Consider the following 26,150-nt stretch of genomic DNA (forward strand, 5'->3'; position numbering starts at 1 on the left):
AGTTTCCAATCTTGTTCAGGTTAAAAACTCCACTCCTCATGGAATATTCCTCCTGAAGGTTTTTAAATAGGAGTTGTGCCACCTTTCTCAAACTACCCACCAATAATATGTAGAAACAACTAAACTGGAACTGAGCAGGAAGAGAAAATAAATCTATAATCAGATGAGCCTACCAAAACTTTGATAAGAATGACCAAACAATATCTGGAGTTGTCATAACTTAAAACCTGCTAAAAAAACAACAATGGAGCTACCGGTATTTGACAGAATGTATTCATAATAGAAGTACAAATGGTAACAATTTAATCATAATATGAATGATTAAGACTAGGGATCTTGAACACGCATTGCGAGTCACTGTGTCAACAGTTGTCTCTCTTATACGGACAGCTGTCATGAATGTATGCACAGTTACTGTCGTACTGACTACGGGATGTTGTAAAAAACTGTTAAGAGAGCTCCTTTGCATGTTTTATATCTGATATACTCGAGCGCAAAGATTGCTTGCATAGTAAAGTAAAACATTATCTTATGTCCTTAACATGTCCTTAAAAGAGATACCAAAGCGGTTTAACTAATGCAACAGATAAAACCATTGAGTTGCCACATTCAGAGAGTAGACAACTGCCAACATTGAAGTGAGCGGATTACCTAGGGAGCATAAGGGGCACAATTTAACTGTCATACGCAGGCAGTCCGTACTGCTCAGGTATAAAATCTTCTAAAGATGACAAAATTGTTGTCGCTTTCTCCTTGACATCTTCAGAGACCTTCAGATTAGGGTCTGGTATGAATATGCAAGGAAAGCCTGCGCTGTAGGAAGCCTCGACTCCATTTGGGGCATCCTCAAAGACAAGTACCTGAAATAAAGCAGCAGTAATAACACATCCAGAAGCCAGCAAAGCCCAAAACTAGTGCTAGGGCTAGTTTAGCACCAGTTCTTACATAAAAATTGTTAATCTATTAATTATTACATAATTATTAATCCGCTAATTCTTACATAAACATAGTTAATCCGCACTTTGGCGAAAATCATCATTACATTGGAGCAAATATGCCTACCTAGGAATAACCTTAAGTCATGACTGAACTACACAAAATACTAGACAAATATTATTTCTTAACACCTTTAAAGCCTAACCTTGTAATACAAACCAGACCCATGATCTTAGACAGTATTATCAACTTATAATCTACTGCGAAGGTACTTAGAGTAGTACTATTCCTTTTGAACTGAACATCACTTTTAAGCTCCAAACTTGTAGAACTCTATAAAACATCAGAGAGTAAATATAGTATATTCTTTTTTCACACTCTTTGAAAGTTGTGATGTTTTAGAGGAAACCGAAGTAATAAAATGATTGATGTACACCGAGCCTGATAGAGTGTATATATTTTTTATGAAGAGCAAAAAAAGTTTTAGTGAGAAGCTTTTGGTGCTGAGAAGAAAAGACTTTCTAGTCTTGTTTATTTTTTATCCTTTATGTCAGGGTGTCATTAGCAGGTAATGTTCTTTTGGCAGCCATTTTTTATTTATCGGTCGGTTCGAAGATCACCTGGAATTTTGACGATATCTGAAGAACCAATAGTTTAATCAACTTATAAACAAACTTCAAAATTACACTAAAAACCTATGCCACATCAAGTGGAAAAAATTTCATCAAATTATGTAAACCAGAAGTACGACAAAACAAATCAAAACTATGAATCCGAATTTAATCAGGTGTAAAATCAGGTGAAAAAACAACCCCCCAATTATCTTGGGCCCAGTTTTTATAAAATGTTAAAGGTGAAACAGCACACAAGGTAAATTCCCATGGAATATTACATGTACCCTTTAACAATGAGGTCTAAAAAGGAGCTACCCATGCTATTCCAGGGTTGGCATAGTATTTCCCATGGCGGTTATTACCGCCGGTTTATACCGGTTTTTACCGCCCCGGGAAAAAACTCATTTTTGTCCAAAAGTGGGAAAAACTAAAGAACCTCTTTTTTTGACAAGTTGACTAATGCTTAAGCAAAGAATAACAATACACTTATACTATTAGCTGTCATAGAGCTTCTTTATCACTCTTTAACAGTACACAGGCTAAAAAAGCGCATAACCTTGGTTTAAATTAGTTAAATTTAAACCAATTTAGTTAACCTTGGTTTAAAGCGTAAGTTGGTTTATTTACTAAATAATAGTAAATATTGAATAAAAATACCAGATCACAAGACAATATTTGTTTATTTACATATATTAAATAGTAGTATTCAATGAAAAGCAAAATTGATATGTGTGAAACATGACAGTAAGCATAATACAACAATTAAAAAATAATTAAAAAACGAAAGCACATGAAGATAATGCCAAGTAGTCGAGACCGGTGAACTGAACAAACGGATTAGAGTATTGAGAATTGATTGTCGAAAAAAAGTTAATCCTCGTATTCGGCCGAATCATACTCTAAAGAACTTGTTTTTAGGTTTTGGTATTAAGCTACTAGTTTGGATGCTTTCTCCACTCCAAGCCTGTTGCGCAGCTTGGTATGCACTAAGGAAAAAGTGTTAAACAATACACTTCAAAACAGTTTTATTTTTGGACTGTAAAAGGCTCATCGTTATTTAACGTTGGCCTGTATCTTGGGTGTTGATTTTTTTCAATTTTTCCCACTTTTAAACACTATTTTATTTCCATTGCTATTGATTGATATAAATATCGAGTCACACAACTAATTGTTTAGTTCAATTTTCCATTTTTATTAAATTCGTTGTTTAGCAAAATATTTGGATAAAAAATTCTGGCATTGTAATATTTCCCAGTTGTTTCCAGTTTTTACCAGTTTTTCCCAGTTTTTACCAGTTTTTCCCGGTTTTTACCAGTTTTTCCCGCTGCCCTGGGAAAAACAGTTTTTCCCGAGAAAAATGCCAACCCTGTGCTATTCAGCAAAGGTAGAAAGCAACTTGATATGTATGCCTAGTGGCATACAGGAGCAGACAACTCAGGAAATTAAATTAAGCACTCTTCGGCTGATTTCTAAATATAAAGCATGTAGTACGCTTACTATAGTTGCCCCGATTTTAATATCGGTATCGGCGCTGATATGGGTGTTGAGTATCTGAATCGGTATCGGCCGATCTTTTCTTAAAAAATCGGAAACTTCAGATACTTTTTACATATAAACTATTTAGCAGAAAACCGCATTTTAGCCTGCTACACTAATAAAAAGTCATCAGCTGCAAGTTTCTTACTTTTACTTAATGAATTCCGGGCCTGTCACATAATCTATTTCATGTCTATAGCCTAATAAACACCAACACAGCTGAGGAATCTTTTGGCTTTAGTCAGGACGTAATCACCGAGTGCGGTATTTCCCAATTACAGCGATATGATTAATTGCAGCCAATCACGAACAAAAGCACAATTATGGGAAACAAGAATGTGGTGTAATATTTCTATGTACTAGCATTACGAAAGTAATGTGAGCAGTCGATGCATAAAGTTATCTATCTCTCTTGATCCTGATGATATGAAGTATCGTTTGCATCGCATAAAATAACCTCAGTGGCCTATCGGTTTTTAGCCTGTCCTCCATAATCTGTGGCAAGTGAGTCTTTCTTCAGTACGACTGGCTACATCGATAGTGATGGAAGATAAAGACGTCTCACTGAGATAATTGAATCACTAACGGTAATTAAGAGAAACATTTATTTGCTCTAAACTTGTACAGGCGCAGCAGTACCATCAGCAGTAGAAGAGAGACTTCATTATCACAAAGAAAGCTGTACCACTAACAGTAATTACCATTATTAATAGCAGATTACAAGAAACATGGACTGTTTTGCTACTAGATGCACGGTATGCCAGCATGTGACTATATATACATGTATATCTTTTTTCCATGAATACAAACAAATACATCAATATTTATATTTTCTTTGCATTATATTTGCATAATGAAATTAACAATTATCTATGCAACACAAAAGATCTGAATCGGTATCTGAATCAGATTATTTTTCAATAAGAATCGGTGTATCGGATCGGTATCTGAATCGGCTGGTGAAATTAGAATCGGGGCAACTCTAACACTTACTAGACTGGACTGTTTGATTACAGGCTATTTGAACACTGAGACTACCCACCACTTTCCTTGTTCGATTATCCAAAGCGCGTTCATTTTTTCGTTGCTAATCTTTATGCTACAATTTCGAGATCTTCCACTAAAACCGTTCTCATACACATACCATTTAACCTGATGCTATGCTTTACACTCTCAGTATACTGGGTATCTTATGCTTGTCCGTATCATGATAAACTAGACACTATGCAACAAGTTGTACTTATTATACAGTAATTCCTCGCTACTTCGAAGCTCACCTTTCGCGGTTTCAGTACTTCGCATTTAAGAAATAATCGATAAAAAATAAAAAATAAAAGAAAATCAATTAAAAAACATTAAAATTCATTATACATACATAAAATACACAATAACTTCCTTCTCACAATGAACCCAGTTAATCACAAATACAAATGTTCAGACCAGTTGAAGTACAAACCACACTGATACAACATAAGTGCACCCTCAGGCTTAACCCTTTGAACCCTGACGGCTGGTATTCTGGCATTGCGTAGGATGTGTAAAAACCCTTACGGCCAGAATATCGGCATCCACATGACACTGTTTACAAATGCCGTTTGTAAGTAAGAGCAAGAACCAATCAAATTAATTCTTGCACAGGGCATTAGACCAAAAATTTTTCTTCCATTGTTAGCCGTTTTTAAATATTTTTATCTACTTTGCTCGTTGTAATAACATTTTTACTAGGACCATATCGCAAAGAAAAATTGATGCGACTCATTTGCTGGTATGCCTTAGATGATCAGGTGCAGATAAAGATGATCAGGTGCAGATGAAGATGATCAGGTGCAGATGAAGATGATCAGGAGCAGATGAAGATGATCAGGTGCAGATGAAGATGATCAGGTGCAGATGAAGATGATCAGGTGCAGATGAAGAATAACATGATACTAACTTTTGCAGATTATTTTGAGTCATTAAATGATGATGAACGTTCGCTTGATGAATATGATGCTGAAGTATGCCTGTATGTAAGTAAGTATGTGTGTATGTATGTAAGTGTGTATGTAAGTGTGGAAGTATATATCTAAGCATGTATATGTGTACGAGAATATGGGTCTAAGTATGTACATGTATGTAAGTGTGTGTGTATGTATGTAAGTGTGTATGTATGTAAGTGTGTAAGTATATATCTAAGTATGTATGTAAGTATGTATCTAAGTATGTATGTAAGTGTGTATGTAAGTGTGTAAGTATATATCTAAGCATGTAAGTGTGTACGTGAATATGGGTCTAAGTATGTACATGTATGTAAGTGTGTGTGGATGTATGTAAGTATGTGTGTAAGGGTGTAAGTATATAAGTATGAATGTAAGTGTGAGTAAGTGTGTGTGTGTAAGTGTGTATCTAAGCATATTTGTATGTATATAAGTGTGTAAGTATATAAGTAAGTATATAAGTATGTAAGTAAGTATATAAGTATGTATCTAAGTATGTATGTAAGTATGTATGTAAGTGTGTATGTAAGTGAGTATGTAAGTGTGTATGTAAACATGTATGTATGTAAGCATTCAGCAAGACGGAAATAAACTCAACACCAAATGCAAATTCGTCAGATTTAACACGAATTTAAAAGCATCCAGCAAAACAAACAAAAAATACTAGCCTCTTGCATAAATCTAAACGAAGGAATGATTCACAACCCGCTCAAAAGCAAATACAATTCCAGAAGAAAAAGAAGATACAAGGGACAACTTACTTTGGATTTGTTTGAAGGTGGTTCTCCAGGAAAACGTTCAGCACAAACATTAAAAACATCTGGGCAGGGTTTACTTTGACGAACGTCTGGATCATCACTAGCAAACACGATGTGAGAAAATAGAGAGAACAACTCTTTGTGATTTGTGATCTAAAATATAAAACGTGTGACTCAAAATACTAAATGCCCTAGAACGAACACCTCACTGATGCACTGACAACTTTATTAACACTCTTTAAGCCACAGAGTCATGTCTTAGACATGCCTTTGCTAGTGCAATTAAAATTTTGTGTTAATAGATTACCAAAATTTTTTTTATTAAAATTAATCACAAATCAACCAATGTTCCAAATAGGGGCTTCATCTCAAAGGTTGACTTGCAACAAAATTCACATTACAGTTATTTGATATGAAAAGATTCACCGTGTCTTACTTTGTTGTGTTGTAGGTGCCAAATATGTGGAAAGGTGATTACAAGCTCTTAAAAGCTCAAAAACGAAGAGAAATCGCAGCCACACGAGATCGCCGTAGTTTGGATTCTCTTTCCAAAATGGCTCAAATGTGATGTAGTTGTGAGAGATGGTTTCTGTTTACACTTTCATGCAACCTTATTCGTCGAAATATTTTCACAAATATATTTCACGCATTCAATAAAACCATGTCTATTGTTTTTACGCATCTGTTTTATCGTCATCGTAATGCTGTCACTTTTAGCAGTGATATCTTATAACTTACTGTAAAAATTTGTTTAATATTTTGGCCTTAGTTTGAAGGAGTACATATCATTGTCTGAGGATCATGACGAGCCTGTTGGTCACTTGTGATGATCGAAAAGTGCTGCAAAAATTATTTGCGAAGTATTGGGTCACATGATCAGATTACGACTTGCCGATTAGACCAAACCAAAACAAAACTGTAAAGTAGCGAGCATCTATATTTGATACGGGTCTTCGGTAAAACCCGAAGTGTTTGTCATAAACTAGTGCTACGATAAGTTTTATATTGAGCTTTTTATTGGCCTTTCACTTCACGGGAGAACATCACGTGACAAGACAATAACCAAATTTCATGGCTACGTCATCGAAATAAAGAGATTCCAATCTACGGCGGCTTTTCGTTTTTGAGCTTTTAAGAGCTTGTAATCACATTTCCACATATTTGACACTTACAACACAACAGAGTAAGACATGGTGAATCCTTTGATACCAAATAACTGTAATGTGAATTTTATTGCAAATCAACCTTTAAAATATTTATTAGTCATCTAGAAGTCTTACTTCCCATCATACATGGCAAATAATAGACTAAGAATATATATTTCCTTTAGTGAAAAATTTATAAAAAAAAATCTTTTCTAAAGGGCTTCCTATGTGTATATATAAATTTAAGAATGCTTTTAAAGTGAATTAAAGATTCACATTTAAAGATTATGTTTTTGTGCAGTTCAAATAAATTAAGCGAAAAAGAAAACTGTGAAGTTTTAAAACTTTTTAAACAGCTGTAACTATTAAATTTCATATCATGAAAGAAATGTTTTGTTTTGTTGAAAAAAATTAGGAAAAATAAAACTGTAAAGACGTTTAAATGTAAATGTGCAATCATTACCAAGTAATAGTTAAATATAGTCTGTTTTGCTACGATTATAATGAAAAATATGATGATGAGTTGCTATGATTACAATAAGAATTATTTGGTATATGATTATATGATTTTAGTTCGTTTCAGTGTTGGCATCATAAGGTGAAAATATAGTATAGACACATAGTGGTATAGAAACCTATAGTAATTATCTAATGCAATCACTGCCTGGTAAAAATCATCATAATCATCATTAAAAAATAGTAACAAAGCAATATGTTAACCTTAGTAACTATAGTTACATACAATAACTTTAATGCAATTTGTAATTATGATCTGCAAGAAAATGTAACATTGCAGTGTATTACATGCAGAGTTTTTACCTTCAAGACAGATGTGTACATAAATGCTGAATTTAACTTATATGAATTTAGCTTACTAAAACATACTTGAAGTTTTCGTATGCATTTTAGTAAACTTTTAACCAAAATTTTATTACATATCTGTTTGCGAACCCATTTTTATCATAATGGATGACGCTGAACTGAGATACAATCCCCAAGTTTTAATTTTGATGGAAATTATTGTTACTATCGTTTTGGGGACAACAAGTTAGCCCTAGTACGGCGAGGAAGAAAAACCATCGTGTTTCATAGAATTAATAGAGTCCATAGAGTTTCAATTAATACGTCATTTAGCGTGGGCAATTAAGAAAAGGGTATGTAGTGTAAGATAAAAGCAATTGAATCGTAAAAACAGTGCAGCTTGGTGGCTAAATGCATGGTTCGAAAATTGCGGTTGCGATCTCAGGAGTTCAAATCCAGCAGTTAAAAGAGCACTGCAGTATGATGGAAAAATCTATCTAACAGTCCAAATCAAATCCCAAATACTTATGTCTGAAGAAAGTGAAATGGAAGGCGATGAATCTACACACGCAAAAAACAAAAGCCTTTAATTGGTCAGCTCTATGAAAAGATATCATAACCTTACTGTATAATATATATATAATTATAATAGTGTAAATCTAGATCCTACCTTTAAGTTATATTTGAACTCACTCGAGCCTGTGGCCACAGCAATAGGCACCCCGTGTGCATGCAGGTGTCTCACTAGCCTCTCCGCACCTACAAACATAAGACAACTCTAAAGAACATGGAAATAACAATATATGAAAAAAAAATTTAGTAGTAACAAAGGTTCTAAAATAGCAACTTCTAATTTCTAGTGCCATATATTTAGAGTTGTTAAACCATGATCACAAAAACTAATGTTAAGATTGGGGTCGCTGTATTGTCTTGTCTTCTTAATAAAGAACTAAAGCAAACCTATACACTAGAACTCTGCCAAATTGTAATTCTTGGCTATCCATTGACAATCATAACAGTAAAATAGTTAGCAGAAAACCAAGGGACGGACAGCAAAGGTCTCCAAGATAAACAAAGATTACTAAAACTTGTATGTTAGTTTTCCATCAGAACACTTGACAGGTTTGAGAATAAAAGCAAGACAAATGTTCATTGTATTTATACTTATGAGGAAAAAAGACAGGCAACAATAATAAATTATAGTCAGCTTTGAATACACAACTGAAATCTCCAAGACTTTATTTGCAAAAGATTTCTTGGCACATAAAGGTAGCAATTTTTTATGATATTACGAATCTGAACAGCCACTTTTGTTAACATTTACTGGATTTTGATGCTTCGAATGAATTCGGAGTCAACCTCTACCGACGAATTCGCACTCCACCGTTCCAACATTTCGGAGTTGCACTTTTTGCATAATGGGTTGCACAGTGATTCAATGTTTCCAAAACTAGCGATGTACACCTCAAAACTAGCGATGTACACCTCAAAACTAGCAATGTACACCTCAAAACAAAACTTATTAAAGTAAATGCACTTATTGGTCACGGTCACTTTCAATTCATGCTTCGTACACTCGTTGCACTAACTCAGCCAGGATACGAGCTCAGAATTTTCTTTTTTTGTTTTCCTTATTGTTGCCCTATATAATTATTACAAAACAGTAACAGAATTTACTACTTGCTATGCAGTTATTACGGTGAATTGCAGTGAAATGGCGTCAAATCCTGTCAGATTTTACCGTTTCTATGATTCGGAGTGCAAGCAACTCTGAAGCCATTCGAACCATCGAAACCCAGTGTCTGCAACACGAGCCCTTATAAATTTTTCTGCAAAATAATATCTTTACTCTCAGTATTGGCTACCCAATAAAATGTCTCCATTAATGTCACAGACACCTAAACGCATAGAATTCCACCATACAAACACTACAGAAAAAATACACTACACAAGAGACACACTATACAAGAGACACACTACACTAAAGTGTTGGAAATATCTTCTCAGGTATATGCTGACTAACTGATTTATTGGCAATTCTACCAGAATATATATACACATAGGATGTAAAAACAATAGTTTGACAATAACAGATTAACCAGGGTTCAAGTAAGGTCAAGAAACCACATTGATGACTTGTGGCTCATGTAAACATTGACCTCATCTATGAGTCAGTTAATGTCCATTGAATTACTTCCTGTCCAACACTCCCACTTAATTCATATGGTCATAAAGATAAAACAAGCACAGATTTTAATACAATATTCAGTACATAATCATCACACAAAAAAGAAAAGGATTTCCATGAGTAATACAAGTATATAATGATACATAAACAGAAATTTGACCTAAGTACATGCTTTCCCTACTTCTAGCATGATTTTCCTCCTCACACCTTTTATTACATTAAATCGGTTGTCGAAGTATCAAGTGTTTATGCATACAAAAAGTAATTACTCTTTTATTAATTCCAAACTCGTGGCATCCTACACGGCTGATGTACCGCACACGATACCAAGCTTAGAGCGCAGAGCCTCAAATCGTTGGCGTGGCATTGGCTTTGTTAGTAGGTCAGCCAACATAACCTCTGTTGGGCAATAGGCTGTTGCAACAGCTTTCTTTGCTACCATCTCTCGAACGTAATGGTACTTAATTTCCATGTGCTTGATGTTTTTACTGCTTTTACCGTTTTTCGCGATTGCTGCTGCCGCAACATTATCAATATTGATTGTAGTGGGATTTGATTGCTTTACACCAAAATCAGAAAACAGTTGTCTAAGCCACACAGCTTCTTTTGTTGCTGAAAACAACGCAATATATTCTGATTCCGCAGTTGATAGCGCAACAGTCGACTGACGCTTGCTTAGCCAAACTATGGGGCTATCCGCGCAGGTAAACACAACTCCACTGGTTGAATGTCTATCTTCATTGTCCCCCCAACTAGCATCACAATATCCTACTACCTCAGGCCTCAGTCTGGAATACCTAAGTGTGTAGTTGCTTGTACCCTTCAAATAGCGAAATACACGTTTAGTAGCTGTGAGGTGTGTCTCTGTTGGGCAGCTATTGTACTTTGAAAGTGCTCCCACTGAATATGATATGTCAGGCCGGGATGCGACAGCTAAGTACAACAAACTGCCTATCATGGATTGATATAGAGTTTGATCCACTGGCTTGCTCCCATCATCCTTAACTAGCCTAACATCTACTGCTGCTGGTGTAGTTACTGGTTTACAAGCTTCCAGCCCAAATCTCTTCAAGATTTGCTCAATGTATGTTACTTGATTCAGGCATACAGCATTTTTATTTTGCACAACATTGATACCTAGTACATACTGCAGACTTCCCATGTCTTTCATTTTAAATCTAGCAGCTAGGGACTCTTTGACTGCACACATTTCGGATTCAGAACTGCTTGCAATAACCAAGTCATCGACATACACTGCAATTATAGTTTTCTCAACATCATGCGCTCTGATGTATACACACTGATCTCCACCTGACTGACAAAAACCTTGCTGTTTTAAAAACTCATCTAAAACTGCATTCCAGCACCTAGGTGCTTGTTTCAATCCGTATATGCTTTTCCGTAACTTACATACCAATTTTTCAGAGCCCTTTTGACTAAACCCTTCCGGTTGCTTCATGTATATTTCTTCCTCAAGTCTGCCATTAAGGAAAGCGGTAACAACATCCATTTGGTGTATGAGCATGTTGTGGGAGGCAGCATGTGAAATCAGTGCTCGTAGAGAAGGAAAATTGACCACCGGGGCAAAAGTTTCCTCATAGTCTATGCCATACTTTTGCTCAAAACCCTTAGCCACTACTCTACCCTTAAACCTGTCTACCCTGCCTTCACTATCATATTTTATCTTAAAAACCCATTTACAGTCTATCACTTTACGCCCTTTTGGTAGCTCCACCAAATCCCAGGTTTCATTTTGAATTAATGACTTATACTCAGCATCAGCAGCTGCCTGCCATTCCTTTGACTGAGAACCTGAGATAGCTTCGGAATAACTGCGGGGTTCAATTATGTCACATGCTTTCAGAGCTACATAATCAGCACAAGCACTTGTGTACTCATCAATACCAAATCTCACAGGTGGCTTGTGAACACGAGTAGAACGACGCGGATTGCTCGTTGGATTTTCAGTGCCATTTTCAATTGGGTCTGGGCTTGCATCGACATCACATGACTGTGGTTGATCAGATAGATCAGTTTGACTGGGTAACCCTAACTTTGACTCATCAAACACAATGTCACGACGCACTACTACTGTGTCAGTTGTGGGGTTGTACAGCCTATACCCCTTGCTTCTGACACTATATCCAATACAGATCATGCGCTCGGCTTTGACATCAAGTTTGCTTCTTAGCTGATTTGGAATATGGGCAAACGCAGCACATCCAAACACCCTAAGATGACTAATGTCAGGCCTGCGCTTGCACCACAGCTCATAAGGAGTTTTTCTAGTAGCCTTAGTGGGTAATCTATTTTTAATATAAGCAGCATTAGCGATGGCCTCTGCCCAGAAACGCTTTGGCAGCCTCGCTTGCGCTACCATAGCCCTAGCAGATTCGCACACGGTTCGATTATAGCGCTCCGCTACCCCATTTTGCTCAGCCGAGTACCGCACAGTAAGCTGATGTAGAATGCCACAAGACGAGAGATAGTTTTCAAAATCTTTTCCAATATATTCACCACCATTATCACTACGTAAAATCTTGATACTCTGGCCAGCCTGATTGCTAGCAAAAGCCTGAAATTCCTTGAACTTAGAAAGTACCTCAGATTTTTCACGCATGAAATAGAGGAAAGCATGTCTAGTATAATCGTCAATAAAAGAAACAAAATACTGGCTACCACCGATGGATTTTGTTTTCATCGGGCCACACACATCAGTATGTACTATTTCTAGTCACCTACTAGACTTAACAACACCATCTTTAGGAAAAGGTTTCCTAGACATTTTTCCCAAAATACAGGGTTCACACACATCTATTTTGACAGTAGACAAATCAGCTCCTGTCACTAAGTCCCTAGCATTTGCCATGACAGATGCACTTGCATGCCCTAAGCGTTGATGCCATAACTCTGAAACTACAGAAGCATGTTCTTCATTTAAACATGTGTCTAGATAATAGAGTTTGTCAATCAAAGTTCCGGTGGCTCTGACCTTGCCACTCTTGTTCTTCAGCCAACAGCGAGAGTGGCCGAATTGCACGATAACACCATGAGATGCTGCTGAATGCACGGAGAACAGGCTCACCTTCATTGCAGGGACGAGGAGTACATCATGCATAGTATTTGGTTTAGACTTAGTACGACTTACCGCGGTGTAGACCTCCACCTTACCAATGCCGACTGCATCCAGCTGATGGCCATCTCCAAGGCTTACCTTCCGAGGCTTTCCGAACTCGGTAAACTCTTTGAATATACTCCTGTTAAATGTCATGTGACTCGTGGCTCCAGAGTCGATGAGCCACTTGCATGTCTTATTGTCAGTAGCGTTAGTGTTTTGTATGGTGAATGCTGAGTCAGAGCTGCTCTCAGCTCGATCATCTGCAGCGTGCTTTGCAACGTGTTTTTGTCGATGAGCGTAACCACCAACGTTCAATTTCAGTTCTGGGCAGTCCGATCTCAGATGATATAGACTCCCACATCTGTAGCACTTCCTGTCGTGGTTCTGCCGTTTGTTTTTGAGTTGCCTTCCCTTGTTGGCAAAATTGGCAGAGTCTGGTAATGACAACCTTGAGTTTCCAAATGATTTTTCGTCCTGACGTTGCGCTTCATTTAGTATTGCCTGTTGTACATAACCCATTGAAAGGCCAGTATCCACTCTAGCCTCCAGTGCTGTCACTAGTGTGGAAAAGTTTTCTGGAAGACTTCCCAGTAGAGTCACGATCTGATCTTCTTCAGATATTACAGCATTTACTGCTGCAAGCTTATCAGTTAATTCTTTCATAAACTTTAAATGCTGCTCCACAGAGGAGCGCTCTTTCATTAACGCTCGAAAGTATTGTTTTTTGAGGAATAGCTTGTTTGCTAAAGTATCCCGCACAAAATGTTTTTGTAGGATGTCCCACACTTCTTTTGGCTTATCACAGGTAGTGATTAAGTATAGCAGATCATCGCTTACCGAGAGCACCATCAGCGACATAGCCTGATTAGTCTTTTTCACAAAGGTTGCTTTGGCTGTTGCTTCTGTCGGTTCTTCAGCAGACCCATCCACTAATTCCCATAGCTCCTTAGCTATTAGCAGGTGTCTTAGTTTAAACTTCCATGTGCTGTAATTGTTCCTTGTCAGCTTGTCCAAACTTAACTTTTCTTCACCAGTCGCCATGCTTGATGCAGTTCAGTAATAAATAGTAAAGTAGTAAGTTTAATAAGCCACTATGACTGGGCCCATAACCTGTTGGAAATATCTTCTCAGGTATATGCTGACTAACTGATTTATTGGCAATTCTACCAGAATATATATACACATAGGATGTAAAAACAATAGTTTGACAATAACAGATTAACCAGGGTTCAAGTAAGGTCAAGAAACCACATTGATGACTTGTGGCTCATGTAAACATTGACCTCATCTATGAGTCAGTTAATGTCCATTGAATTACTTCCTGTCCAACATAAAGACACACTACACTAAAGACACGATACACTAGAGACACGCTACACAACAAACAAACCACACAAGAGACACACTACACAAGAGACACACTACACAAGAGACACACTACACAAGATACACACTACAAAAGAGACACACTACACTAGAGACACATTACACAAGAGACACACTGCACTAGAGACACACTACACAAGAGACACACTACACAACAGGCACATTACACAAGAGAAACATTGCACAACAGACATACTACACAACAGGCACACTATACAACAGACATGCCATAGCATACAAAAGACTGATACTGAACAGACCCGGTAGGAGTTTAGAACTAGGAAAATGTTCGATATATCCTTTCTCTGTGAAAGCTACATAGTCATCTACTGTGATTGGTAACTGGAAGTAGTCTATGAGTACTTGGGCTGACTCCCTCTCTGTTCTACCCATCTGCTTTGCCTGAGGAAACACGGGAAGCTCAATTTACCAACCATTTAATTCTGTAAACTATTATATGTTAAAGCTTGAACTGTAGGAAAAGTTCATTAGTTTAGCACTCCTGCTAAACTCGTTTGAAAATTCATGCCGAGTCAAATTGGCCTAATCCGTGCTGACCAATGATAGTTGCCGGCGTTGAGTCACAAGCTAAAGTTTTGCTTAACTCATAGCGTGACGTTTCTCTAGCTTCTGTAGAAGACAGCCAGATTTGAATTACTACTTTTAATTATTAAGTTGTCAATTGCCAAAGGATTATTTTCTAGAGATTACAGGTTAGTCGCATATGCTGTTTTACTTGTTTATACCATGTTATATTGTTTCTTGTCACATTTCAGTTGATGTTCAGTACTTTTACTTGCTATCATACTGTAACTTTTCATATTTTACTGCATTAATATCTATTGTGCTTAACGAGTTGGTATAAAATGTTACTGAAATGTTATTTCAGGTTACACGGTAAAAATAAAGACTGTGAACCACGCACTCAACCAGTAAAATCGTCTCTCTTAAAATCCTGAGTGAATTCAATATTTAGAGTTTCCAACAAACTCTACATGAACCATGTATCTGTTGCTTTATATGAAAAATATCTTCCAATATAAAGTTTAGTTGCAGAAACAAGGCTAAACTGTATAAATAGAAAAAGTAAACAAAATGCACCTCACAGAAAAGTAAAAGATATACCTGCATAGCTTGTAACAAAGAAAATAGAAGATACACTCCACATAATAGAAAGTTTTAGAAAGTTGCAATTAAGCACTTAAAATGAAGAACAACCTTTCCCTTTTTTATTTGGGTGACCTGATGTGAATGACTGAACAACGTAGCCAATAAGTTTAGCCCAAAATGGTTTGAATAAAAAATCATACTACGTGAAAAACTATCTACCGATTGAATATGAAATTGAGCATTAGTTAAATGTCCAGCTCAATAGACATTTTAATGAAGAACTGTTGGTGTGATGTTTTTTGTTTAAACAGCAAATACATAAAATATCATAACAGCGCATGAAATTTTAACAAAAACATTTTAGAAATTAGCTCCTCTTGCTATACCTTGAGGTCCCAGTTGAAGGTGTGTCCATACTTTGAACAGAGAGCTCCGATAACCTCGCTATATATACTCTCCGTGTCTGCAAACAAAGGATTCATAGCTGAAATACAGAAAAATCTGGCAACTCTTCATTGTAAAAAAGCTACATCTATGACTAGCTGTGACAAGAGTTAGTTGTTCTATCGTTGGGTTAGGTAGTTGCACAGTGCAATGGCCTTTTTCATTTCCAAGAATGACTAGACCTTAACAGAGACAACTTTTTACATTGTTAGAAATTAGGCTTGCTCCACTTGATAACCTGCATGCGTCAATGTTATCAGTTGTTTCCCCCTGAATATAATAGGAACTGAATAACACCTCATGAATTAGGTCTTCGTGGTTATATCCCTTAAAACACTCTTTCGGGAATTTTGTAAGAACAATATTTTTGCAAACTATGCTTTTAATTATCTCGACATGTTAACAGGTTTATATGTGCACAGAGCTGGCATAACATTCCTAACATTCTATTTTAACACTCCAGGCAGGGCAACAATTACTATGCATACATTAATGACAGATGTCAATATAAGGCAGGTAACTGCTAACACAGTGACCTGTAATGCTTGCTTACGATCCTTGCTAGATTGTTAAGGTTTGTTTCTATGATGAATACTTCCCCCAAATACAAGTAGTTCCATCGTTTGATTAGCAGGTTTTAAGTTATGACAACTTCAAATAGTGTTTATAGTTTCAAATAGTGAATACTCATCTGATTCTAGATGTATTTACTCTTCCTGTTCAGTTCCAGTTCAGTTATTTCTAAATTCTATTTATGGGCAGTTTTACAAGGTGTCTTAACACCTATTTACAAAGCTTCATGATGAATGTTTGATGAAGAGTGGAGTTTTTAACCTAGACAAGATATGATTTGAAAATTATGTGAGCAATTCAGTATTTTGTTTCAAGACAATGCAACACATTTTATAGATAAAATGTGTTGCACTGTCTTGAAACAAACTATCATCCGACAACCTCAGATCTGAGGTTGTCTGATGGTTGTTAAGATTATTTTCTTATCTAGACCTATTGTAAAAATTTACAAGATGGTGGTACTATTTTTATTAAAGGTGTAACAGTAATTAAATCCTATAACAGAAAACATTCAAAACTTACTAAGCATCAAATTTACATTTAGTTATTTATAAGATATTGGTTTAGAAGATACCAGATACAAACACTTACACAAAGCCATCTGTTACAAGGGTCTAAACCCTTAACACTTACTTAATGTCACCCTTTAATGTTACTTAATACTAGAGCTGCACAATGATCGTGGTAATTAAACATTTAACTGGGCGGCCAATACAAATACACAATTAACTGTGTTGAGCCAATTAATCTTCAAATAAAATGCAACAAAGGTGATGATCATGATGTGGGGCCTTTGTATTGTTTAATATATACATTAACATAGCAAGTTACTACCATTTAATTTACTAACAAATAACTATTATGACAAGCAACACTTTTTTACCAATTAGATACAACCACAATTATTTTGCAATCAACTATTAAGACACTAAGTGAGTCACTAACATAAAACTTGTTTATACAATACAATGACACAAGCACTGTGCCAATCTAGTTGTAAGCGACAATGTTAGTTGTTTGAACATGTTTCTAGGTAATAGCAACAAAAGCGATTTTAGTATTATTTAATATCTTACAGTCTATTCTTTGTTTATATTTAAAAACTTTTTTAAAGTAAATTCTACATGTATTTTCATTTTTCAAAAAATCACAATCATATTTCACGTTTAGAATATTAGTAATATAAGATTGCCAGTTTGCTCTACCTATACTAGGTAGAGCATTTTCACTTTTTGTTGGAAGCATAAACAAGAAAGTGAAGTGCAATATATGCCAAAAAGAATGTGCCTACCCCCACAGCACATCATCACTGAGATATCATTTAACTAATTCTCATCCTACCGCTCAGAAATCATCACCAGCTGTCGAAGACAATATGCAACAGCAACTAATCCTCAAGAGCCACAACTCTTGGCTGGCTTAGTTATATACCTTCATAGACTATCTTCATACTCATAATAATTATTACATTGTAACTTATGTACATTGTACATAACATGTACTCCAATTAACAATAAATTTTTCAAATATAATCAATTTATATGTAGCTGTATTATTTGTTTTTGAATATGCAGGTTGCTGCTAGATTAATTCTAAGATTAGTCGGAGATCAACTGGTTCAGACCAGTCATTGAACGAGATTAATTTTTATAATCGTGGTGCAGCTCTATTTAATACCCTTAATGTTAGAAACTCATTGAAAAGGTTTGTTAAAGATGTGAAAGATAGAACATCAACTCATAATCTATATTGTGAAAAAGATTGAGCCGAGATCTTATGAAATTGAAAAGGGAGGAGGAGTGATCTTAGCGATGGATGACATCAGTGGATGTTTTAACTTATCACAAGATAGCTTTACACGCCAGGCTAAAAATTAGGCGATGTCACCACTCCATCACCTGCAACAGCTAAAATTCAGAAATCATTTTGAAGTGAAACCTTTTGACTAAACAAAGCAAGCAAGCTTCTGAGAAATCAAAAACATTTTTCGTAATCTGGATCTCGCGGCAACGATCTTATGCAACTTCGAAGCAGCAACACAATGTATTGGGTTTACAACCAGTTGTCATATAGATCATGCGTTATATAGCTATAATAGTACTGTACACGGGTATTACAGTTGGTATTCTGATTGAGATCCTGAGTGGATGGAACAATGTAAATAGAAACCGATATGTAAGTCAATGAATCATAGTTGGCCTTGCTTCAATGTGTAATAGTTACCAGGCCAGAATTTTCTTGATAGGAAAATGTGGGCTTGAAGAACTTCGGTTAATCATATTTTAAAGTCTGTACGGTTGAATAGAGGTTGATTACCTTGTCTACCTGAAATGTAGAGCTTGTGGCAACCATGGTTCAATGCAATAATTTGCTATATGGAAAAAGTTGAAAGACTCGATGGCAGAAACTTGATTAGTGATCGAGATTGAAAGTGCTCGCACTCTTCAAATGAGCTAATAGATTTATTATATATAAAATAAATTATATTATAATACATTATAATCTATCATTTCAGATAAAATTGGTTGGCATTAGCAATAAAACCACCAAAAATTCCAGTTCCTCACTGCTCTGTGTATGAATGTAGCATACACATTTGAACTACGGTAATCCCTCTCTACTTCGCGGTTCCTCTTTTGGGGCTTCAGTAATTGGCAAGAAAGAAAATAATTATCAAAAAAGTAAAAACAATTAGAAATAATTGAAAATAAGAACGCGAAGTACGTAAATCTCTCATACTCTGGACCAGTGAAATCCCTCCACCAGCGTCACTGTGATAGCCATCACCGTGGTTGGCTGTTTCTCTTGTTATGCTTTGTAAAGAGTAGAAATGCCTCACACACATTTTAAACGCCCTTAAGACTGTCCAATCAAATTGTAACCAAAAGAGAAATATACTTACAGGTAACTAAAAGTCACCTTATTAGATATGAGTTTTGTAGTTTTTGTTTGGTAGATTTGCACTTATCACAGGAAGGGGGAAGTGTACACTCCCCAAGAGGTGTCCACTTATCACAGGGGCCTTTTGTCGGGATTAACCGTGAAAAGTGATGTATTACTGTAGTAGCATTAATGAAGCAAGATCATTGCAGTGTTAGTGCATTAGAATTACTCCAACAAAATTTGGCATATCTTGTACAATTTTCATAAATGATTCTTTCCAAATTCTACTAGACTGTTGACACAGGAGGCTATGCAAGAGATGGGCAGTCGGGTTAACATGCTTGCTCAAGTAAGCCCTAAGGCTCAACTAACAAATGAATTGAATCAATTCTTTGGTATATTATACTTACTGTAGAATTGAATTGACTCGGTTCATCCTACCAGTAAAAATTGAATTCGAATCGACTTTTTACTGTCATCCTAAGCATGTTGACTCGATTCTCTATTTTCTCTATTTTCAATAATCGGAATGACTCGAGTCGAAATGCACGAATGCTTCCCTTAACTATTACTACCTCTATGATTATTACTGCATTAATGGAAAACCATGAAAGGCAGTAGTGTCATAAGTAAAATTATCTTTTATTTGATGTGCGCCAAAGTGAAAATGTTGGTATTAATAGTCCAATGTTGCCAGCCACAAACGTTATCGCCAGACCTCGATATTACTGTGTGTACTTTATTGGTCAAAAATATGTACTACGCACTAACCCAGTATAGTTCTGTGGTTTACCTTCGCACCAGTCATCTAGAACGGTATGTTCATTTTTATGCTTATGTATATTGTCATGCCTATATTTTTTGCTTAATCTTTATGAATACTCGCTTTAACTCTTACCCTTCGGGAAGCCTTCATAACGACTCACCTTAGTACCTATACAAAAATATTGATCATGGATCACCGAATTAACAGATCCACCCAAAACTGCCACAATAGATTTAGATGTTGGGTAATCATTTTGCCACACAAAAATGAGCCAGTTGGTGATGCCTTTACTCAGTAATCGCAATGTAAAATCCTGGATTACAAGTTCTTTTATTTCCAGTTTAAGATGAATAAAAAGAAAAATTGTAAACAGTGACCTAAACGTATTTCATCTAGGAAAACTCTTCAATGCTAGACCTAAGATATTTTTGACGACTATATTTCTATATTAAAGAATGTGTGTCTGCATATTGGTCAACCTGCCAAAATATTTAGAAATTTGCAAATGCAAATGAGTTTTTCTTTTACAGCCTGTTTCACTAAACTAAAAAAAATATTGACAATTCCTGTTGTTTTTCAAATACATTGATTCTTGTGCAGGATCTTTTTTGGAATTAAAAAAACTTTTAATTCAAGTTTTATGACAGCAACTCTAGCTTTTGCAACAAAAATACCGAGTGTATGCCAACAAGAAATGTTTGGCATGACTTAATTCCATCAGAACAAGCAAAAAAATTGTTAGCGAAGGATGTTTTTTTTCACTGATATTTGTTATACAAACAGTCAAGGGAATGAGCTAAAGCATGTAGCTAAGGTAGTGATTGCAGTTAATTGTTAAGTTAACACTTTGTCACCTGTCAATGTTTGATAAAAATTGAGAGAATTATTTTTGTCTATTTGAATAAAATTTGTCTATTGAATTAAACTGAATTGAACCAATTTATTGAAGATAAGGTAACTAGAAAATTGAGAAATGAATTGGTTTTTTTGCAGTGAATTGTGAATTGGATCGATTCTTACATGACCTATGATGCAAAAGTAATGCTACTTGAATTGTTAAATTTTTTGAGAGTTAATTGAATTAAGTGTTTTTAAAGCTTTAAAAACATTTCTAGGCTATGCCAGTGGTTTGGTTAACCAGCGCTATCAGTGAACCAAAGAGATAACTCAGTTTTCCCTGGCTGACTAAAAGAGTCAACAGCTTTTAAACTTGACTGATTTACAAGCAATTTTCAATGCATCTGGTACCAGACAAATAACAGGCTTGCCACAGCAGGTTGTTATGTCAGTAGTATTACTTTCACTACTTACAGACTTCTCAACAAGTTCTCACATATTGGCAGTGATATACGTCAGTTAAAAAGAGAACTATTGAGCTCTCAATAGATAGCTTGCGCTTGGTAGAATGGAAAAGAGCAAATAAGTTTTTGCCACCGCATTTTTTATGCCCAAAACAAACTATTAGCAATCTTCACCTTCCACGCTATTACACTTCACGCTAATAAGACTGGAGACTCCATTTCTGCCAGCAGTGTGGAATATTATGTGAATATCAAAAGCTTTACCATGCTTAGTCAGTAAAACAAAAGCTGGCTTTCATAAAAAGCCATGGTTTTCGAAAAGCCGGCTTTCATAAAAAGCCAAGAGACTAGCTAACAGGTTGCGCAATATAAACCGGCTTGAATCCGTGATTCAGGGACAAGCTTCAGTGAGGTGAGTAGAACGAGTGAACCAAGCTACTGAGTTGCCGTGCCTGTGCTGACGAGAAACCCTTCACATATGGCGGTCTGGGCATAGGAGACTACAGTATTGCAGTAAAGCTGCTGTTTGACTTGCGTACTGGTTGGCAGTAGAGATGCCATGAAATTGGTAACATCATTCTGCTGTGGGAATGTAACTTTGTGGTGGTAAAGACTTGTGGCAAAGAGATTGGTGTGCCATCATTGCAGATTGGTGCTGCGTAACAACAACTTGTGTTTTGCTGACAAGCTATTTCGACTGTTGTCGGGCGCTGGCAGTCAACAGATAGTGTCACCAATAAGGTTGGTGGCCATATTGGAAAACATGGCGATAGGAGCAGAAAGCAGTTGGCCTACTCTGAGACTCAAGTAGACTCCAAAACCCCAGTGAGGAGGGGCATAGGTGGTGTTGGACCAGCGACAGAGGGTGTGCAAGAAGCCTGCACATGCGGTAGTGGATGCTGTGGTGGTGGTCAGCATCTTGAGCCAGGCTTGTGGACCTTACTCGGTCTTGACGTGACTCGAGACTTGTCTCGGACCTGATGTGGTCTGGACTCGGATAAGGCGACAGTTGAACACTTTTGCTGGTGAAAGGGCTGTGGAGATAGCTGAGTGGGTGAGAGACTACAAAAGTCTCTACACCTTGAAGCAATTGACTCCGACTGACCTGCTTATTTACATGCGGAGCGGTGGCGCTACTTGTCTGTATAGGAGAATGAGTGTCGGAGAGGCTTCAAGTCATAAAGGCTACACTAGTAGCCGAGTACACAATGCCTCCACAAGATCCCTAGCATCATTTCGCCAACTGCCAAATAATAGTTGGTGATACAATGTTTACATGGAATAACTAATTCGGCAGAAGCACCAGGATGACCACAGACAATCTTGGCTTCAAAGTTAAGTTTTATGAGAGGCTCTTCCATGAGTGGGCAGTGTCAGCAGAGCATGCGTACACCGCTGATTTTGGGTCCGTACTCGCCTGGGTGTAAGGCAAGTTGATCTTGCCCACAGTGATGAACGATCTTGCTGAAACAGAGCGTTCTGCACAGGAGTTTAAGGCAGTTGCAGGGAAGCAGTTGCGTAGCATGAAGCATTGTGGATGTGGTGATAACAGGCTCAGGAACTATGCCTACAGGAAAGCCAAGCTTTCAGGGAGGAAGGCTGCACGGCACCCTTTGTCATGGAAAATAGGTAAGCAAGGCTATCGAGAATCTCCTCTCACCCACAAGGGAGATATTCTCAGTGGTGCTTGTACAACACGAAATGGACCTTGGCTGTGCGAGAGAGCTGGTAGGAGCATCTACATGACCCTATGCCAGATATTCGAGCAATTTCAAACGGTCTTTCTGGTTGGCACGTCGTTTCTGGTTGTCACTGACGCGGGTTGACATTAGTCCGCGGGTGGTGGACAGACTGGTTCTTTGCTCAAGCCGGCCATTAGTAGCAGCGGATGGCCAAACTGCATAAGTAAGTGGCAGCATCATCATTATTGGGAGATATGTTTGTGCCTCAGTAACGAGACAGTTGGGAAACTTCGGAGTTCGCTGCCTCCTTGGGGGTGATGTTATAGATCACATGGGCGTTATCCCGGCGAAAATAGGTTTCAACTCCAATTACTCGATTAGTAGGAGAAAACTTCATTTAGCTAGACGTAGTGTTTCTAAAAAAAATTCCCGAAGCTGCAGTTGCCTGTGGGACATTGACGGAGAGGAGACAAAAATCTAGCAGTGGGACCCTGGAAGTTGAAGATCCAAGTTTAGTTGTTAACTTTGCCGAGGGTCGGTGGACCATTAGCTGTGAGTAGTCTGGGGAGTCATCAAGGCAATTACACACTCCAGTGTCTGATAACAAGAATACTCAGGTGACCTTGATACGGTGGCGCTACTGCGCTAAAATTGAGACTGGAATCTCGGAGGGCTGGCTGAGACAATGGGACAACTCTGATTCAGGGCATTATCCTATTGCTGGCAGTTTTTTTCAGCCTAATAAAGACAAGGTGCACCCAGTCATGGACTACCGAGAGCTGAATATCTTTGTCAAGTGTCACACGGATGATGGCATACCCGTCTGCAGAGACAACGTAATGTTATGTCAGCTGCAAAGTACGCTTCGGGCCATAAACTTGAAATTCACACATCTACAGAAACACATTTCCAAAGACCTGTGGAAGCATCAGGTTGGGAAAATTAGGGCGTACACTATGCCCTGACTCAACTAGTTGTCTGACTTTCCATTTGCTTCCAGGATTATGGCATCAATCCTTGGGAAGGCTCTTTCGCTGGATGATCATGTTCGTTGTGCAACAGATTACTACATTGATGATATAGTGGTTCAGAAGTCTGTATTTAAGGCTGAAGAGGTGCATAGACACCTTGCTAAGCATAGACTAGACACAAAACAGCTGACATACCTCAATGGGGATCGATTATTGAGGATCACGCAAGCAAGATTCCAGTGGAGATTTGCAAATGTTGAGAGGTACTGTTCTCGCTGAGATCAGCTTCAAACTAGCAAAACTGACAAAGCGAGAACTATTCTCTCTGTGTAACAAATTGGTTAGTCTTTACCCAGTGGCTGGCTGCTGCCTCAGTGGAGCTTTCTAAAGCGGTTAGGTGCGGCGAAGCATGGAATGCGTTAGTCTCAGGTACAGTCAAAACTATGGCTAGCAAACTACTAGATAAGGCCCGTCATGAGAACCCTGTTATGGGTTCTTGGCAGTGATATCCTGATGAATCTGTGACTGTTTAGACGAATGCTAGCTTTATTGGTATGTGTGTGGCCATGGAGGTCGATGGCAATGTTATAGATGAACTGTGGATACGGAAGGAGGCCGATTAACTACGTATTAACATTACCGAAATTAAGGCTGTAGCAAAAGGATTTCGTTTGGCAATTGCATTAGGTTTCAGTACTTCCTCACTGGCCATAGACTCCCTCATGGTCGTCAACCGGATAGGTCACACTGTAGACAAGCGCAGTCGTATTAAGATAAAAATAGCTGGCCACAGAGATGCTGGGGAAGCCTCGCCTAGGAGCGACCAGTATGGTCTTACAATATCTATCAACTTTGTACTGACGGTAGAAAATATGGCTGATTGTATTATGACTAGGGCTAGCCATAAGCCAAGCGCTGGCTTGGACACCTTGAGACGAATATTCTTACTACAGAAATGACTGCGGCACTCTTTACTGGGGAGGGTGTAAGATACGCCATATAAGTGGCTCATTGGCGTCACCACTTGGGTGTTGACAGAACCCTGTCTCTTGTTCGACATATTTGTAGTGGCCTGTCATGCCAACAGGTGAGGCATGAATAGGCTGGATGAGAGCCGTGCTGGTGTACAGACTCTGTGTTAAAAATTGAAAATGTTGTGGCGACTGAGAGTCTGGCTGTCAAGAAAGGTTGGCACAGAGTTGCAATTGATGTGACTCACTATGGTGGGCTGCTATTCCTTTCAGAGGTGGACTGTGGCCCCTCGCGTTTTGCTATTTGGTGATATTTGCAGTAAGCGTAGTTGCTCGACTATGTAGTGTTGATACTGAGTGAGAACCATGTGACCAGTTTGAAGCTGGTGGAAAAAGGGAGGTTGGTATGCCATCGTTGCAGATTGATGCTGCGTAGCAACATCTGTGTTGTTTTGCTAACAGGCAGCTATGCCGCAACTAGCTTCCATAGCGGCCATGATTGAGCTAGCTTAAGTGTAATAGAATTGTCTTGTCAAGCTTACACTGAAAACCTTTCATTATTCTATTGCACAATCATTCTATAGCTCGCCTACGTACTACTAAAATAATTTACCTGAAGAAGCTATATAGGTTGCTAAACAAGATCAGATCGTGCATAGCAAATATTGTACAAACGTACGCAGCACACATAGTTGGTACACAAAATAAATGGAAAAAATGAAACGTTTACAGGTGCTAGACGTATGAAATAATTGTCTCTTTATGAAGTGCTCGTTTGCGAATTTGCAAATTCAGCACACCGAGTACACCTACAATGTGTGTTTTTTTCTATCAGAGCCTAGATTACAGGACATAGTCAAACAAACCTGGAACGAGTTTGACATAAACGTAATATCTGCATACCTAGAAGCAAACCATCACAGTCAAAGATAACGTGAGATATTTGATGCGACGACATCCTTGCAAAAGCCCGTGGATTGCAAGTTTATGG

At 37.5% G+C, this 26,150-nt stretch overlaps 1 protein-coding gene across 1 annotated transcript; it reads right to left on the bottom strand.

Moving 5' to 3' along the window:
* Positions 1-137: 137 nt before the first annotated feature.
* Positions 138-26,142, bottom strand: LOC137406227 (pseudouridine-5'-phosphatase-like). Its single transcript, XM_068092763.1, has 6 exons — positions 26,063-26,142; positions 15,955-16,031; positions 14,719-14,860; positions 8,437-8,525; positions 5,824-5,973; positions 138-860 (listed from the first exon to the last, which is right to left on the bottom strand). Exons 1-6 carry the CDS (start codon positions 26,115-26,117, stop codon positions 675-677), a joined length of 699 nt encoding a protein of 232 aa, XP_067948864.1. The 5' UTR covers positions 26,118-26,142; the 3' UTR covers positions 138-674.
* Positions 26,143-26,150: the final 8 nt, after the last annotated feature.

The sequence above is a fragment of the Watersipora subatra genome, chromosome 10 (assembly GCF_963576615.1).
Source record: "Watersipora subatra chromosome 10, tzWatSuba1.1, whole genome shotgun sequence".
In the NCBI taxonomy this organism is placed as follows: domain Eukaryota; kingdom Metazoa; phylum Bryozoa; class Gymnolaemata; order Cheilostomatida; family Watersiporidae; genus Watersipora; species Watersipora subatra.